General features: G+C 36.4%; 1 protein-coding gene and 1 long non-coding RNA gene across 4 annotated transcripts in view; one reads left to right on the top strand and one right to left on the bottom strand.

Moving 5' to 3' along the window:
• Window positions 1-16,852, top strand: part of MIB1 (MIB E3 ubiquitin protein ligase 1) — a 66,182-nt gene that overhangs the window by 34,195 nt on the left and 15,135 nt on the right. For all 3 annotated transcript variants that reach the window (XM_061448670.1, XM_061448669.1, XM_061448668.1), the window contains exon 12: window positions 1,218-1,369. In XM_061448670.1, coding sequence (XP_061304654.1) covers window positions 1,218-1,369 — 152 coding nt within the window. The remainder of the gene's footprint in view (window positions 1-1,217; window positions 1,370-16,852) is intronic.
• Window positions 9,243-11,027, bottom strand: LOC133266928 (uncharacterized). The gene is made up of 3 exons (XR_009742579.1): window positions 10,985-11,027; window positions 10,679-10,873; window positions 9,243-9,374 (listed from the first exon to the last, which is right to left on the bottom strand). It is a non-coding gene; the product is annotated as an uncharacterized LOC133266928 (long non-coding RNA).

The raw sequence follows: 16,852 nt of genomic DNA, 5'->3' as shown, positions 1-16,852 counted from the left end.
TGGTGGATGAGAGTACAAGGGAGTTGGACTGAGGCATGACTGGAATTTTGCTGGCCAGCAGTCTACTACTCAAGCCAATTCACTGTGTAAACAGGAACACACGTTAGCCTGTAAACAGTAAATTCAGGAAATAGGATCAGTTAAACCAAATAAAAGTTATGTAATTTAGTTTTGGCAAACTGGTTCACACAGGTTTGAGTGCTTCCATATTCTGGCAGTTTTTCATTCTCCCTGTAAAAGCTGTTTTCATATTAGCATATTGCTAAAATGTTCAGTTTCTGTGCTATTCAGTTTGCAGTTGAGTCAGTGTCGGTGACAAAAGACTTCCTGACTTATATGGTGTTAAAATTTTACTGGAAGCATAAATCTAGAGAGTTTGCCTATATAGCAGCAAATAAGCTTAAATGGATGTGTTTTCTCACTGTTAGTCTAGAGCATTCCTTTTCAGTCCAACCATTTGGGTCCTTGAATAAGTAATGTACAAAATCCTTTTAGGAGTAAGAAGCATTTTTCCTTTATTTGAAAAATAAAATGTCAAGCTAAAAATACAAATTCATTGCCTATTCAATTATGCACTGAAATATTTTCATGTACCTTGTGTAATATGGTATTAGCCATAACAAGTAAGATTGCTTATGACACTAGCCTTTGCTTCATAGAAAATTATTTGCTTCAGATAAAACAACAGATGTGCCTCAGTTTATTACTTGGACTTTATTTTGATTTGCTTATGCTTTTATTTCGCACTGTATTTTTTGGTGTTGTCTCTTATACAGTTAATTGCTGGCTCGGTGTTCATTACTCAAAATTCCCAGCCTCTTTCTACCAGACTAGTTTCTTCTCTGGTGTGTTAGCTTTTGTTGCTGTGCTGTAACTCATAAATGGTACCGTGGGCATCAACTCCATCTAGATATGAAGCACAAAGAAGTTGATGTTTGCACCAGTGTCTTCAGTACTATAAGATGCAAGGCATACTTGAGCTCTGAGTGAGTTCTGGTAGTAGTATAATCATAGAATGCTGGAACCGTGAGTAGGATTACACACTGAAACACTAGCAAAATTAGACTAAGTTTGCTCTGAACCCTGCAATAGCTACACTTTTAGGTCTGAAGAGCTGTTTTGTGTTTGTGTAGACAGTTTTCCTAGTGATATTTAAGTATCTTTTTTCTTCAGTGTGGATGCATGCAAAAACTGATGTAAACTGTTTCTGGTTTTAGGATTCTGAAGGCGACACTCCACTTCATGACGCTATAAGTAAGAAGCGTGATGACATCCTTGCGGTATTGTTGGAAGCTGGAGCAGATGTTACTATCACCAACAACAATGGGTTTAATGCTCTTCACCACGCTGCACTAAGAGGAAACCCTAGGTAAAGATATGTTTTTAAAGATCATTTTATCATTTGTAAGGGAAAACAAGTGCATGGGAGGGTAGAATTGGGGTATTCTTTCAAAAGATCCTTAAACTTGCATGTAATTATATTTGTTAAATTTTGAAGCTGTTTAGATATGTATTTTTTCTGATACTTGGGAAGCCATTATTAGAATTGACTAGTTCAGTTTAATTCTGTATTTAGGTAACTCCAAATTGGGAATTTCTTGTGGTAGCTGTAAATGTTAACATTCTGATAAGTAGGTTATTAAGTAAGATCTGAAGATGAGATCTTAACACAGGATTTGTAAAAAATGTTTCCCTTCTTGAATGCTAGAATTGGAAAAGGGGTTTGAGTTTTTAAGGAATACTTACTTTGAATAATTATTCAAGATAACATGTAGTTATAAAGTGATCTTAGGATTGTTAAGTTATATTTTTTAGTATAAGAAACATTTAATTTTGTTTTCTTAGAAGTGTGAATAGAAGGCATTTCTTATTTCAGCTTTTATACAGCAGCTCATATGAAAAAAGTTAGTTTTAAGGCATAATTCGGTTTATGCTAGCTGCACACTAATATACCTGCATTGAATCTGCAGTTAGGATAGCTTTTTAAGCTATGTGGCATGGATAGAACTTAATGGAAAATTTAATGTATTGCTAGTTGCTTATTGTGGATAAATGGTGTTCTTCAGAGCTGTCATTCTATCGAGAGTTCAATAATAGTTTATCATATGGTGGTGGAGAATTCAGTATAGCTTACACAAAATAAGAAATGTATGTGTTTACTTGCATAACTTTACAAAATTCTACTTTTCAGTTGAGTGAAGTTGGGCACAGAAGGCTATACACTAATACATGGGAATAAAATCTGGGCTAGTCTGTTAGAATATAGCTGTCAAGACTGATAGTTAAACAGTAAACTTAAGTATATATGGATATGGAATGGAATCATACTTCACAAAGTCAAAGTAGTAGTTGAAAGTGTTGATAGAAGCAATAAATGTGTTTACCGTTTTCTACAGTGTTCATAAAAGGTCTGTAGGAGAACATGTCAAGGACCTAGTGAAGGGAACTTATTTTTGGCATTCAGAATACGATTCTTTCAAGTGTGACTTTATAACTTCATATGAACTCTCCGTATTTGTATATCAGCATTACCCATGAGTACCATTTTCCTATGCATTTCTGTGGGCTGGTGTTTTAGGAGCGGCAGACTTTTTTTTTGGAGAGATCCAAATTGTCATTCAGACTGGATCAGTTTGACTGTACAATTTTGTAAACCAGTCAACTGGTTGGTAGAACGTGAAGCATAGTGGAGTTTTTCCCAGAATCCTCTCTCCTTTACAAAAGTTTTTATTGGAAGCAAAGGAAAATATTTCCAATATTGGTAATTGGAACCCTGTGTAGGTTCCCTCCGTATATGGGGTTTCACTTTTCTCTAAAGCAGTTAGATATCTAAAGTTTAGATATATACTTTTTTGGATGCAGTTATATCAGAGCACTTCTGAAGCATGTAAAAAGAGAGAATGTTGTCTCCATTACAGAAGTAGTAGTAGTTTCATTTGTTTACAACATCAGATATTTTTCACACTTGCCTGGGAGGAAAGTAATGAAAATGAAACCAAAAGAAATCTATTTTGAAAAACTTTTATTCCCTCCCCACCCAGATCATTACTATAATTTATTTCATTGTTAATTCTGTAGTTCTACTACTGCCATATTTCTGAATGAAACCAAAGGTACAATGTTTGCCACTTTGCTTTTTCTAATCTTGTATAGAACAATGGATATTACTTAATCTGTTAAATGCACTAAGCACAAGCTATTTAAAACACTGTTAAAAATAACCCCGAACTTTAGCTTGTAGCTGGTATGGGTCACGAGCAGTACATAATATGTTCTGCTTGAAACCTTACTTAATCCTAATCTAAGACTTCCTCTTCCACCTAAGCTGGAGTTTTTGTGGCTTCAGGTTGTGATGCCTTGTGTGGAATACAGTGCACTGAATTCCCCTTAAGGTCAAATGTATAAATATATTATTTCATAGATGTTATTTTATAATGCATTTTATAAAAGTTAAAAACTTATGTTAACATATATAAGTGTATATGCATGTCTTTATAACTACTTAAAAAATTAAAATATTTACTATTCTGCAAGTATTGATGAAGTCCGCATCCATCTTCCTTGTTAATGATAATAAAATAAATGCATGTGTTAAATGTTTAGATACCGCAAAGTGCACTAGATTTCTATCGATTTTCAGTTAATACCAAATAGGTATTTGGAACTCACTTCATTTTTGGTGCAAAACCTGTTCTGCTGCTTGCTTGAGTTCTGACCTTTACTACAGTAGAAAGGTAGATCTCCAAGAAAAAAACTCTCACAAACTGTGCTGAGAAAAACATTTGAAAGTTTTTCATTTTTCATATTAAAATAAATATTCTATTTTAAACATGTGAATACTAGATAAATATTATAAGAAAGTTAGCAATTTATGTCAAATAGCTTAGATTTTTCTCTGCACTTAATCTTCCATGACATTTTAGCAGTGTTTTCCAGAAGTCAAGGTATAGTGTGTTTTGGAAAGCATCCTATAGTAGTGGAATATTTCTCCTTTTAATAATTTGCTTTTCTTCATGCCTTGTCGGTTGGCACAGAAACAGAACTTCTGTTTTTCATGTTAAGGTATGATGTTGAAATGTAGGATGGATGTTTTTCAGTTTATGCTATAGATAGGTTTAAACTTATGCATGGAAAGTAGAACAAAAAATAAATTTTGAATGAAGTGTGGGGAAGTTAAAATTTTATTTAATACGTGGCTTTTTGTTCATGATTTTTTGAGTCAGCCATACTAACAGTGCATTTATTTTGGACTTCTTTCAAAGTACTGTGAACCTCAAAGCTTGGCAGACTTTGCCTCTTCAGTATTAATGAGATTTTTCAGACAGAAAAAAATGAGAGTAAAATTTGAAAGTACTGTACAGATTGGTTATTTTTGCCATGGCATCAACACTTGGTTATGTTTGATCTCTTTGCATACCTGTGACTTCAGAGTTTTGAGCTGAAGACATGACTGTGAAGTGTAGGCGTATTTTATATCCGTTGCCCCAGTTAGTTTTAGATTTGCATTGTATCTCGTGAAGAGAGCTTTATTCACACTGCAGCTAGCATCTTAAATAGAGGCTGCTTTTAGAGCTGACCTGACTTCGCACATGTGTACGATTAATTCTTCAGAGCAGTAAGTTCTGCTGTACTTTAAATCAAAAAATTAAAATCTCAGGATAAGGTGCAGTTTTCATGTATTGCTGTCCAATACCAAGAAATGCGTCATCTTTACGTTCATAAACTAGGAAGTAGGAGATTGTGGTTTAAAATAGAATTGTAATTTTTCCTCATGGTTGTCTTATTTAGTAGATGTCTCCTTGCTTTTGAATTAGCAGATGGTTTGAAGTGGTTGGCAGTGGAATTTTTAACTAAGGATTTGAGAGGTGGGGTTTCTCACCTCTAAGTGTTAATGAGTGTCTCAGGGGTTTATGTGCTGTGTTGTCATGGAGGTCCACAAAGAGACAAGTTGTGAGGTAATTGAAGAGTTTTACAATTTTGTAAACCAGTAAAAGTGATTTTTGCTTTCGTATTTGCAGTTCTGACAGTAAGTGTAGGTTGAAGTTTAGTTCAAGCTAAGTGCAAAAAAAGCATGTTCCTAAAACCTCTTATTAAAGTATTAAGTCAGAAAATGCTTTAAAAGAATACTTTTGTTCAGATTGGTTTAGAGAAAGACTATAATCTCCATGAGCAGACCTATAACTAGATCTCAGATTAACCTGTAGCTGTTGAGGTCAGTGACACATATATTATCTTTAAATGGTAAATTATATGCCCACCGTGTACAAGGTGGCAAATACAGTTCCTTCCCTGTGGAGTTTCCTCCCTTGTACAATTAAAAGAGGGAGGAAGGAGGTGGGGAAGAGGGATAGACCTGCCTTACATTATCAGTACTGTTCTTTTGATCAGTGGTTTTTGTTAGGTTTGCTACAAAAGGCAACAGATGTGAGGAAAAATGCAAGAGACAATAACTCATTGGAAAATGTGTTTATTTCACTGTTGACCTATCTTCTTTATGGATGTTGTAAGAATCAGTTTTCACTGAATATGGACAGAATATTAAACCACCAGTAGCTGTTTATATACAAACACAACCTTGAAATTTTGGAATACAGAATGTGCTGCACTCCCTGTTACCTCCCATCTTCAAGCTGCCTAGAATAACTGAACTCGGCTGCAGAGAGGACTGCATAATCACTGAGCAGACTTAAGTGTCTGTTTTTAAAATACGAGAAATCTTGTAGTGATCAATGCATAGCTACAGCTGGTTGAAGGGGACCAAATCCATTGAAGAGGTGATTTGGTTCCATTTTACCAGCTTTAGCAAAGCATTGGAGTGCAGGAAGGTTATAATGCAGTAACATATTTTTAAGTACATGAACAATTCACAATGAATGTGTGGCTTGCTTCTGTGTTACACACCTTGTTTCTAGTCAACACAAATTCTGTCACTAATTTGGAGGCAACAGAATGAAAAGCTGTATACTAGAATGGCCTGTACAGTATCCAGGTTTGTTCCTTCCTCAATTATTTCCTTGAGGATCTGTGGATGAATCTCAAATCAAATTATAGTTATAACTGGTTTTTTTTGTCTGCAAAAATGAAATTCTAGAGTAGCAACCAGACACAGTAGTATTAGAATTTCTACTCACATAGAGCTCCTTTCCCTCTTTATGTTAAACTTTACTGGGGAAGAAGGTTTTGGATCCCCCCCAGTCCTCCCTCCCCATTCATTTGCTGCCAGGTTCCCTTTTGCAGCTGCTTTCATGTTGTAGTTGGTTAGCACAAGTATACTAGTATAAATGTATACTAGTATAACTAAGTATAAATGTTAAGTGTTTTCAATTCTGTATCTCTGCTTAGTATTAACACTGTAGGAATGATTGTATAAAATAGCAGGATAGATTTTTTTTTAACCCTGATTTTATATGTAAACGTGTTTAATGCCAGAAAAATAAGTCTTTTAATGAATTATCTGGGGTTGCATCTGATTTCTTCTAAGTTAAGGTCCTTAATACATTTGTGCATGCTCACATAGCTTTTTTTGTTGTATGCTGAATTCTTTTTGAGCTTTAACTGCAGTGGGAAGTAGGGGGCAACCTTAGTTCAAGCCATTCACTAGTATGTCAAGTATAGTCTGCATCTGTTTGTTGCATAGTCTGATGCTGGTGAAATTTATGTAAATATATTCCCAACGCCATGTATCCTAATAGAAACATAGCAGGTGTGTCACTTGGACTTAAGCATTAAGATGGCTTTAAAATTGGTTTCTATTTTTACCAGTTATACAGGAACTGTTTTACAGATACAGCTGCTCAAGTGCGCTTTTGGATGGCAATACAGTTTCATGTACTGGCCATATCGGGACAAAAAACAGCCATGGAAAAAAAAGCCGTGTAGCATTTGATAATGTCAGCATCTGTTATCCCTGTCAGTCACACAGTTGAAATGTTTGAGTTACAACTGTGTCAGCAGATGCCCAAAGTTCAACGTGTGCTCGGTTAAAATTGAACAGCTGATCTAAGTGATGGATGTGACATTTTAGAGTGACTGGATATGTATTCTTAGAGATATGCTAACGTGAACTAGCAGGAAGCAATGTCAACATATAATTTTAACTTTTGTATCACACTGAACTGTCATTTTGTTTCGGAATAGCATTGCAATCTTATACAAAGAAGACAAGAAAGAACACAACATAATGAATTGTTACCAAAACCCTTTCAAAATAATTTTAAACTGTTAAAAGTTGGTCTTATTATATAGGGGAAGCCAGATCAGTTAGTCATGAGGACAGCAGCCCTTCAGGAAAAGGAATAAGCATGTAGCAATCAACCCCTCTGTAAAGCTGTTGCTAATGCAAAATTGCTTCTGTGAGCGTGATCAAGCTCAGTAGCATTGTTCCATTTAGAAAAGCTACTACCTACAATTTGATTTGTTTTCCACTGTCAACCAGGTTTTAATTTACATGTTAAGACACTGTACTCCTCATGCCAAAATATCTGCTCATAAGAGAAATAGCCTTAAAACAAATACTATTTTACTTAAAATGGTTCTGATAAGATAATGTTTATTCTTGTATATATGTTATTCTGTAGTTTCAGGTAATAAAAATAGCAGGCTATGTATAGTATCAGTTTTCTGAGAGTATTTAAAAATAAGACTCTGCATCTGAAAGTCATGCCTTGCCTTTTCTTATTTTTCCTGTTGTGTGTTTTTTTTTTTCCTCTCACATATTTTAGTAAGCACAGGGGTACAGTTAGAATCTTTTAATCTGGGCCAAATGTGCCCACTTATCCTGGACATATCCTATTTAATAACTGCTTTTAGAAGGCTGCTGTCATGAATAGGAATAGTTGGATTGACGAGCCAGGGGGTCTTTCCTCTTACTTTTCCTTGTTCCTGAATTTGATATTGAGTGTCTTTATTTAGGGATGATACATGCTGGTATATTTTAATTACTACCACTTCTAGAACTTGAAACTGTTGCAGGACTATTTCTCATTTAGTTCTTACAATATTCTGGATGCTACAAAGTCATATTTTCATGGCCAAGTTTCTTAAATTTGGATTGAAAATAAATTTAGCTTATTTGGAAATAGTTTTTAACGTAACTTACCTTTTAGGTAGTAGTTGTCATTTGTGTTTTCATTTAGGAATCTGTCAATAGCTTTAATCTGCTGACTAGCAACTGGGGCCTAGAAATCTCTGTATTGTCACTTTCTGTGCATAAACCTGACGCTGCACTTTGTAGTGAAGAGCTCAGTGAGCATAGTAAGTGCTGATTTGGAGAAAATTCTAAGTTAAGTCTCATATTAAATTGCAGAAGTTACCCTACTCAATTATTTTGGCTATCCTTTTCTTTAAATCACAGTCTTATTTTCTTAGCTGTTTCTACTTGCGTTAGTTGCCACCTGTAAATTAAATATTCTATAGTATATGTAAATTTAACTACTACCATCTTAAGTATGTAAAACTGGCTATGATTAATAGAACAATGGCTTGTGTTTTAATGAGATATATTTTGATAATCAGGCTTTTAAGATTAGTTTAGGATCTATTAAATGAGGGGTACTAGTAATAATAAATTTTGCAGCTATGCTGCAGTCTTAATCAGTGCATTTCAAGGGTTCATTTCCAGCCTTGTTTTTGAATTCTTTATTTACAAGTAATGTTCTGCTTATCAGCTGTTAACAATTCTTCCTACCCACTTTTATAGTCACTTAATTTGATGTTTTGTGATTTGTTACTAACAAGTATGAGTTATTTTGGCAATAGCAGCTGACCCTTAGCAAGCTAATTTGTCACATGAATGTCATTCAAACAAGAGGGAAACCTGTTTCTTCCAACAGCTGTTTAGTTTCCTCTTACTGGTCGTTCCGTGCCTGCCAAAAATACATACTTCTTTACATTCCATAGCATTGTATGTTCATATGGGTACATAAAGAAGTATGTACTCTGAGCAGGTACACACAGAGTTGCTCGACTACCTGTCAGATGAACCTGAGAAGTATTTTGCTGCTTTCTGTTGGCTGTCATTAGGTAAAACCCAGCCTGGCAATTCTTTGGTAGAACAATATTATGACTAGCTTTTGTTAGAAAATAAACTTAGTATTCTGACTGAACTTTACAATGCAATTTACCTGCACAGTGGCTTAAAGCCAGTTTGAGTTCATTGTTCAGGGATGGCATGGACATGAGAAGTGCTTTTCCAGATTTTTGCAGCCTCTTGCTGTTCATTCTGAGTGACCAAGTCTGAGTGGAGAGTTGAATTGCTGGTAGCTCTGCAACATGTTTTCTTGGGATTCATAGTTGTATTCCACTGTGAAAACTTGAGCTTCCTCCCAGGTCTTCTAGCAGATTTCCATGCTGGGGTATGGTTTGCTTCTAGTGTCCTGAAGGGAAGTACAGACTTGTCTAATCTGTCAGTTATAAACTTTATTTTCCTACCCTCTCCAGTCCCATTTCCAAGCTTTTTGCATCCTATCCAGTATTCTGCAAACTCTTCTCAGGTTTATACTTATTTCTGCTGTAGCTCAGAGTGATTTAAAATAGAAAACAGCACATGCCACCAGTGATCCTGCTTATCATAAAGATGATGACATTGAATTAAGAAAACAACCTCTAACTGCTGTGACAGGATTTTGGTTTTTAGGCTGAAGGTTACATAGAAAGCTAATAATTATTCAATACTTCTGCAAACAGCTTTTCTCGCTTTTTAAAATTGGCACTCACCTGCTTCAGTCAAAATTTTGTCCACACTTGAAATAGTTACGATAACTAAAAAAAAAAACAAACACAAAAACCCACCACAAACCCTCAAAGAAACAAACCCCTAGCTTAACCCTGTTTCATAAGATTCTGTGTGTCTTAGTTTGGAATGGTAGTTAAATTATTTGATGTGCAGTATGGGTTTGACTTCTAAGGGCTCTTAGATGCAGCTTGTGGTTCCTTAATTTGTATTTCAGAAGTTGATTTGGGTTACAGTAAAAAGTAAGCTTTGTGTTTACAGCGTTAGAAGGTAAATTTGAAATAAGCTTAACAATTAGTATATGTAATTGTCGTAAGGCAAGCTGAGAGCAGAGGAAGTAAGAATTTCTGCAGCTCATGACAAAACCCTAGTGCAGCTGATAAAGAGCAAATCAGAGTGTAGCAGTAGCTAGCACAGTACTACAAGGAGAAACAGCAATGCAGCATTAGAATCACAGCAGTCACATTCTAGTTTTTAAGTAGGCTGTTTTCATGTACATCTGAGATAAAGCACCTTGAAAATTTTGCTTAGACCTACTTGAGAACTCAGCACTGCAGTACCACATTGTGTATTAGATTTTCTAAGTTGGTCATTTTTTTTATTTTTTTTTTTTAGTTTTGCTTAGGAAGATAAGACTGAATTTCCCTGAAATGAGCAACCACTTCATGGCAATGCAATTTTTGAGTTTATCTTCCTTTAAAAGAATTCTGCCTACCAAGCAAGTTGGGTTTTTTGCTATGAAATTTGGACTAATGTTGTTTTCTTTCAACCTGCTCTTTACACTACAAATGCTTGATACTTTAACACACTCAAAATTAAGCTGTTCCCAGAGTAGAGGGATTAATATAACAATAAAAAATACATTCTAGTAAATAAGATATACATGCAGAAAGTCATAGGCATCCCTTAAACGTGCAGAATAATGCAGGTCTCCTGATGTTCTATTACCTGTAAGCTTAGTATCATGCAGCATTTGCAGTTGGAAGAGAGGTAATGACCTAGAGACACATCAGCAGCAGCCATCTCATCCTGAGTGCTCTCTCATTCTATTCGCTGAATCAGCTCTTCATTACATGGGAGGGGGAAGCAAGGGGGGGGTGAATGTCGGTGCATACAATACCTCACCACCTTGAATAGATAAAACTTAAAAGAAAAAAAAAACCAACAACAGAGGCATGAAGGTGGGTGCCTAATTGGCACCTGCTGCCTTTCTTGGAATGCTGAAATATGGATGGTGTTGTATAGAAATTATACCTTATGTCTGCTGGACTGAGAGTTAAGACTCCAAAGGAAGGTGAACTTAGCCCACTGCCAGATGAAAATAATCACAGGCAAAAAGAAAAATGAAAACCCAACAAAAAAAAAAAACAAAACAACAAAACCAAGCCCCCAAAAGTTGGAGTTGCTTCCAAAAAAAAAAAAGGCACACGGAAAAAAAGCGATCGTCTCCCCCCTCCCCCGGCAAATATTGGTTTCTTCTAGTTCCTTAGATATTGCACTGCATCGTTTCTTGCTTGAGGTTATGTTTCCAGGCTTAACTGTAGGCAGGTCTGTGTTGAAGCTACTTTCCATCTTCAGAGGTCAAGTCTGCTAGCGAGGTCAGGGCTCCTGCATGCACACTACAGAAGGCACTAACCGTATTTCCCACTTAGAGGGCACGAGCAAAACTGTTACGGCTTTATAGGCAGCTAAGCATTTGAAACATGCACTCCCAGGCAAACAGGCTCTCTTGTGCCTCTCTCTTCCCTGACCATATTTAGTCAACCATTGCAAAAAATAGTCTCTCAGCTGTCGATTGTCGATCCAGCAGCAAAGGGAGCCTCTATCCAGCTCTCTGCCTATTGATTGTGCAGCCTGCACTTCCACCGCCGCTTAGCCATTTGTCCCCAGGTTTTTTTAGCACTGCCAAATAAAGCGCTCTCTCGTGTTTCCAGTTAGATTTCCCAGGTTTTCACTGAGCTTGCGCTGCTACTAGTAAACCCTGGTGAGGTTGTCACTATACTTAGAAATGTTGAGGGGGGAGAGGAGAGAGAGAGAGAAAGAGAGAGGAGGAGAAAAAAAAAAAGGAAGGCAGCCCTGCTAGTAGCAAGGCGAGGACTTCATGCAGATAGAGAACAATAAATATCCTGCTCTGCCACGGCAGGTTGTGTAACCTGGTTTCTTGATCAGTGAAGAATGCCATGAGAAACAACATACTGATCAGCCTGAGGTCTAAGTGACCTTGTTCTACATCTAGTTTTAAGTTTTCAACTTAAAAATACTCTTATTTTATAAATAAGAAGTCAGTGCTGATTTGTCATTTTATAAAGAAGAAATTGGTGCTGATCTGTGGCCCCACATTTACATATTCAAATTAAGTTAGAAATCATTTGGAAAACCTTTAATTAGTAAATCCATGTATTTGCATAATATTATGTTTAATACTTGCAGTGTTTTGTTTATAATGCTTAGCCATGAAGTTACTTGTTAAAAATGGAATACACCTGTTAAATAGGTGCTACTGTTCCTTGAAAGAAGTCAGATGTTTTAGAAGAAAAGAGTAAAAATCAAATCAACAGCTCGGTCCATTCATCTTTCATGTGTACAGAATTGGCCTATAACACATTTGAAATATGAAAAGAAGGATGTTCATATTCAGTGTTTCCTTCAGAAAAGAATACTGAAATTGAGCCACAGAAATACAATAGCCAGGAACCCAAATACTTCAAGACTTTCCTTGTATTTTTCCAGACAAAATTCTTTATATTGGTCAGGAGCAAGAGGAATGAAAAAGATTAAAGTATCTCAGTCTAATCATGTCATCCCAATAAATATTGATGTAGTTAGTAGTTACTAATACACTAAATATACTACTCTGCTTCAGTATTGTAGGGTAGAGAGGGTGTACCACTGTCTTGGATTTATACTTTCCTTCCTTCCTCTTTTTGTGTTGACTTTGTCTTGTGTGTAGTTGATTACCCCAACTTCTGTTGCAGTATAGCTTTCTGGTAGAAGTCATGATTTTTTTACTTTCTTCATAATCATGCATAGAAGGCAAAATTGTTGTGTAAGATCTAGGCTAATACAGAATATATTTCTGTGGATTCCATGTAAATGTATATGCCTCATTATTTCTTTAGCTTCATGTATATTGAAATTGACTTTTCAAATGCCAAGAGATACTTGAAAATCTGAGAGTCAAAAAGAAATAAATGGCCTGCCTACTTAAACTTGTTCTGAGCCATCCGTCACATATATTAAAGTCTAATTTCAAGATACAGTGTGCTCTGCAACGCTAGCCTACAGTATTAATCTGTTCTTTGTTACTTGTTCTTGAGGGATATACTTCCTTCTTCATTCTTAGAGTGTTAACTCCCTGTACTGCACAGCAAGTGTGGAGTGATCCAGATCAGGGAACTGATTTGGCTTGAAGTTGTGTGCTGACGTGCACTTCAGATCATATCGTTGCCAAAAATAGCACTGTCCTGCTCCTGTGTTACTTCTTGCACTATGTTGGTACAAATATTTCTCTGGCTTCACAGTGAGCAGGCTCAGAGTACTGTTCTCTGGGGCTGCTGTGAAAATAATCCAACACTAAGGGGTGACACTTTAGATGCTGTGTCGGGATCACTTTTCTTTTGGGGAAGAGGGGAGAGGATAGGAGAGGGATTGGTTGAGCATTGGTGATAGTAGTCTTGATTCTATGGTGCTGTAAAATACATGTCAGGCTATGTAGCCTTAACAGAAAACTTTGCAATGGAAGCTGTTGCTAAATCTAATCTGTTCCTTCAACTGCTTGAGGATGTAACAGGAAACAGGTGAACAGATTTAGCTGAGCCAGGGGTGGGAATAAGCATGTGGTGGTGGGGTTATTGCAGAATGGGGAATACTTCAAGCCAGGACTGCTGTTAAATATCTTATATTTAGAAACCATGTCCCACTGAGACAGTGGAAAGCTGACCTGAGGGAGGAGAAGGAGTAGGGAGTCAGGGAAGTAGAGAAACTTGTAGTAGGAAGTGTACTGAATCATTACAATCCCTGGAGATACGATTCCTGGTACGTTTGTGCTGATCTAAGACTTTGTGTCTGGAAAGGGCAGTCTGCCCTCCCTGCAACTCTAGCTCCGTCATTTCTTTATAACTATCACTTCTAGTGATCATAAAGTCTCAGGGTAAATTGGATTATCTCAGTGATCTGGCTGAAAGCAAACTTGCCAAATCAAGAATCTGGCAGGTTGCTTCACTCAGTAGACAATGATGTGTCTGTAGAGGCAACATAATGCAGGAACTGGAGTGCAGGGACAATGTAATGCAGGAATTGGAGTGCAGGGAAAAGTGGGATTGTGTCTTTTGGGAGCAATTGAAGTTAAATGTGCTCATGCCGATCATGAAGTAGATCCTCTATGTTATTTTTTTTTTTATGCTTAAGTAGCTGTTCTTAAAAACAAAAAAAACACCAAACACCACAAAACCAAGTAAACACCACCCCCCCACCTCCCCCCCCCCAAAATAACCAAACCAACCACACAAAAGTCCAAACAAAAATCAGCAAAACCCCAAAAACCAACCAAAAGTCCATAGAAACAAAACCACCCCACCATCATCCCACAAACCCTCAGCTTTCCATGTTTAAGTAACTCTGTAGTCAAATTGCAGTTAGTAGCAGAGAAGGATGGAGCAGGTAATGCTCAGTGTTGAATCTTTTTTATACAACGAGGTGCTAGTTTCATCTTACTTGCAAGTACTTTTATCTTTAAGATTTTTCTAGTAACTACATTATTGTATGTGGCATTCTCAGATAATGCTGATGAGAGTCTGTAAAAATCCTGTGAGTAAAATACAGCATGAGTAAAGAGACTGTATGTAGGTTGATAATGAATAATATACCATATTAAAACTTTTGGTCATAACATTTGGTATGTCTGATGTTAACTGGTGTTGAAACAACTGCTCTGTGTGGCTAAAAATGGATTAGTCATTGTTCAGATCTGTGATGCGTTTTATTTCATGTTGCAAACATAAAATTCATGCTATTGAATTCTCATTCTCCTATGATTTATATTTAAAATATATTATTTATATATGTTAAGGTGTGGTTCCAGACTCTCTGAAAATGTGTTTTTTTTATTATTTTTTAAAGAAAAATATTTATGTGGCAAGGTCAAATTAAAGGTGCATGCAGCAGCAGCAGCATTTGTTGTCATTCTACATCTCAAATTAAATGTAACATAGTATAAGTGGGTATTCCTTCTACCAAATCATTTATAACTACTAGAGCCTGGACTGTCATTTTATGGGAATGAATTATATAAGTTCTGGTGGACTTCATAAGTTAGTGGTACCACCAGCAGCTGGGTCTGGGAATGCAATGGATATCTTGATCTCAGCACCCTATACCCACAGGGCTTTCACTAAGCAAGTATTTAGCTCCTGTGAAAGAAGAACTAGCTTCCTCACCTGCTTCAAAACCTTACAGGCAATTTCCTCAGAAAATTGCACTGGAGTTTTTCTTGTTGTAACATCTAGAAAATGTCAGAACTTGCAAAAGATCATCCAACTCAAAAACCAGCTTCCTGCTAACTTGAAAATACTGCAGGCCAACAAACGCCAAAGCTTGCTGGTTACAATTTTTATTTTTTTTTCATTAGTAGTGCTTTAGTAATAACCTTTAAATTAGCATAATGGTGATGTTAATTTATCAATAATCTTTGCATCCTCTCAGCCATGTAATCTGTAACACTTGATACATGAGAGATGATAGTCTGAAGAGTGTTCTTCAGCTGATTGCATGGTCAGGGCTACCGTCAGACCTCCTGATTTCTTGATCTTTTTCAGTACAGTTTACAATGAAAGTCTGTGGTCTGGTTTAATGTATACAAGATGAAACCAAGTTTTCATGACCACATCTGTGTTGCGGTCCTGAAAATGGAGTGGTACAACATGGCGGCTTCTTTAATACGTTGTGTGGAAAAGTGAATTAGGAATTACCATGTAATTGGCATGCAACATTAATTCACTAATATCACTTCTTATGATACAGTGTATTCCTGTTCCAGTGAGCACTGTTCTGAATGGTAGCCACTTAGCTGTCAAAATTTTGGCAGCAGCTCTAGAAAATCCTTCAAAATAGAATAGCTACGAAGGAAGGCTGCAGTGTGAGGGATCAGGATTTTGTGCATTGAAAGAAACTACTTCTCAGCTGATGAGGAGGAAGATGCAGCACGGAGCATCATAGAAGTATTTGTTGTTTGTAGCATATTAATATCTTGCAGAATTTTAAGGTGTTATGTCTGTGGAACCATCCTTCATCCTGCTCTCCAGTAAATTAGTGCAGTGTGGAAGAGAGAGATATGTAGTCTCTACTTGGATAGGCAGAAGGAACTGAGGGGTAGCTACTGGCCGTCTGGTGCTTCACTGTGACAAGGTAAAAATCTATTACACATAGCAGCTGTTTGTTTCTTTTGTTTGTCCTTCCGTTGTTTTGTTTTTTTTCAATATGGCCAATGCGTTCTAAAAGCATCCAAAAATGTAGCAGGCATCTCATTTATGTGAAAGCAAGATGTACCCAAATATTTGACAGTTGAACTTCAGATGAAAACTTTCCTGGTATTTAACATCAAACTAAGTAAGCAAATATTTGAAAGAGGATCTAGTAAGGCTAGACCTCTTGCAAATATTAGGATTAGCGATTTTTTTTCATAGCATACAAAATACTAAGTCAATTGATTTCCTGCTCTTTCAAAGATGAGAGGTGTTGAAGAAATGGCAGCAATTATGTTTCTGAAGTATATTCGCTTCTCGATGCATCTGTTAAAGTGTGTGAATGTACTTTAAATTTTACTTTATTTATCTGTGATGTTGGCGGTTTCCTTATTTCCTTACTGAAGAAAAGAACATAAAATATCATCTGAGTTGGTTAGGACTGTTCCTTGTTTAGTGACTAGAACTACTTTGGAAACAAGCTGGCTATAATTAGAGATTTGAGTGTTGGTACCTTCCCATAGTGTTCCTCAAGTTATACTTGAAGTTGTAAAAAATATTTCTTGTGCCTGGCTTTTTTTTTGTAGGTTATTGTAGTTCCACATTTTACTGGATGCTCACAGTGGTCGTATTGCTTATGCCAGTCATGAATTTTCAGGTGATT

Source organism: Pezoporus flaviventris, unplaced genomic scaffold (assembly GCF_033815535.1).
Source record: "Pezoporus flaviventris isolate CSIRO_AGI_PZ_B2104156 unplaced genomic scaffold, CSIRO_AGI_Pfla_v1 ptg000007l, whole genome shotgun sequence".
Lineage (NCBI taxonomy): Eukaryota > Metazoa > Chordata > Aves > Psittaciformes > Psittacidae > Pezoporus > Pezoporus flaviventris.
This window is presented reverse-complemented; position numbering and strand designations above follow the sequence as displayed.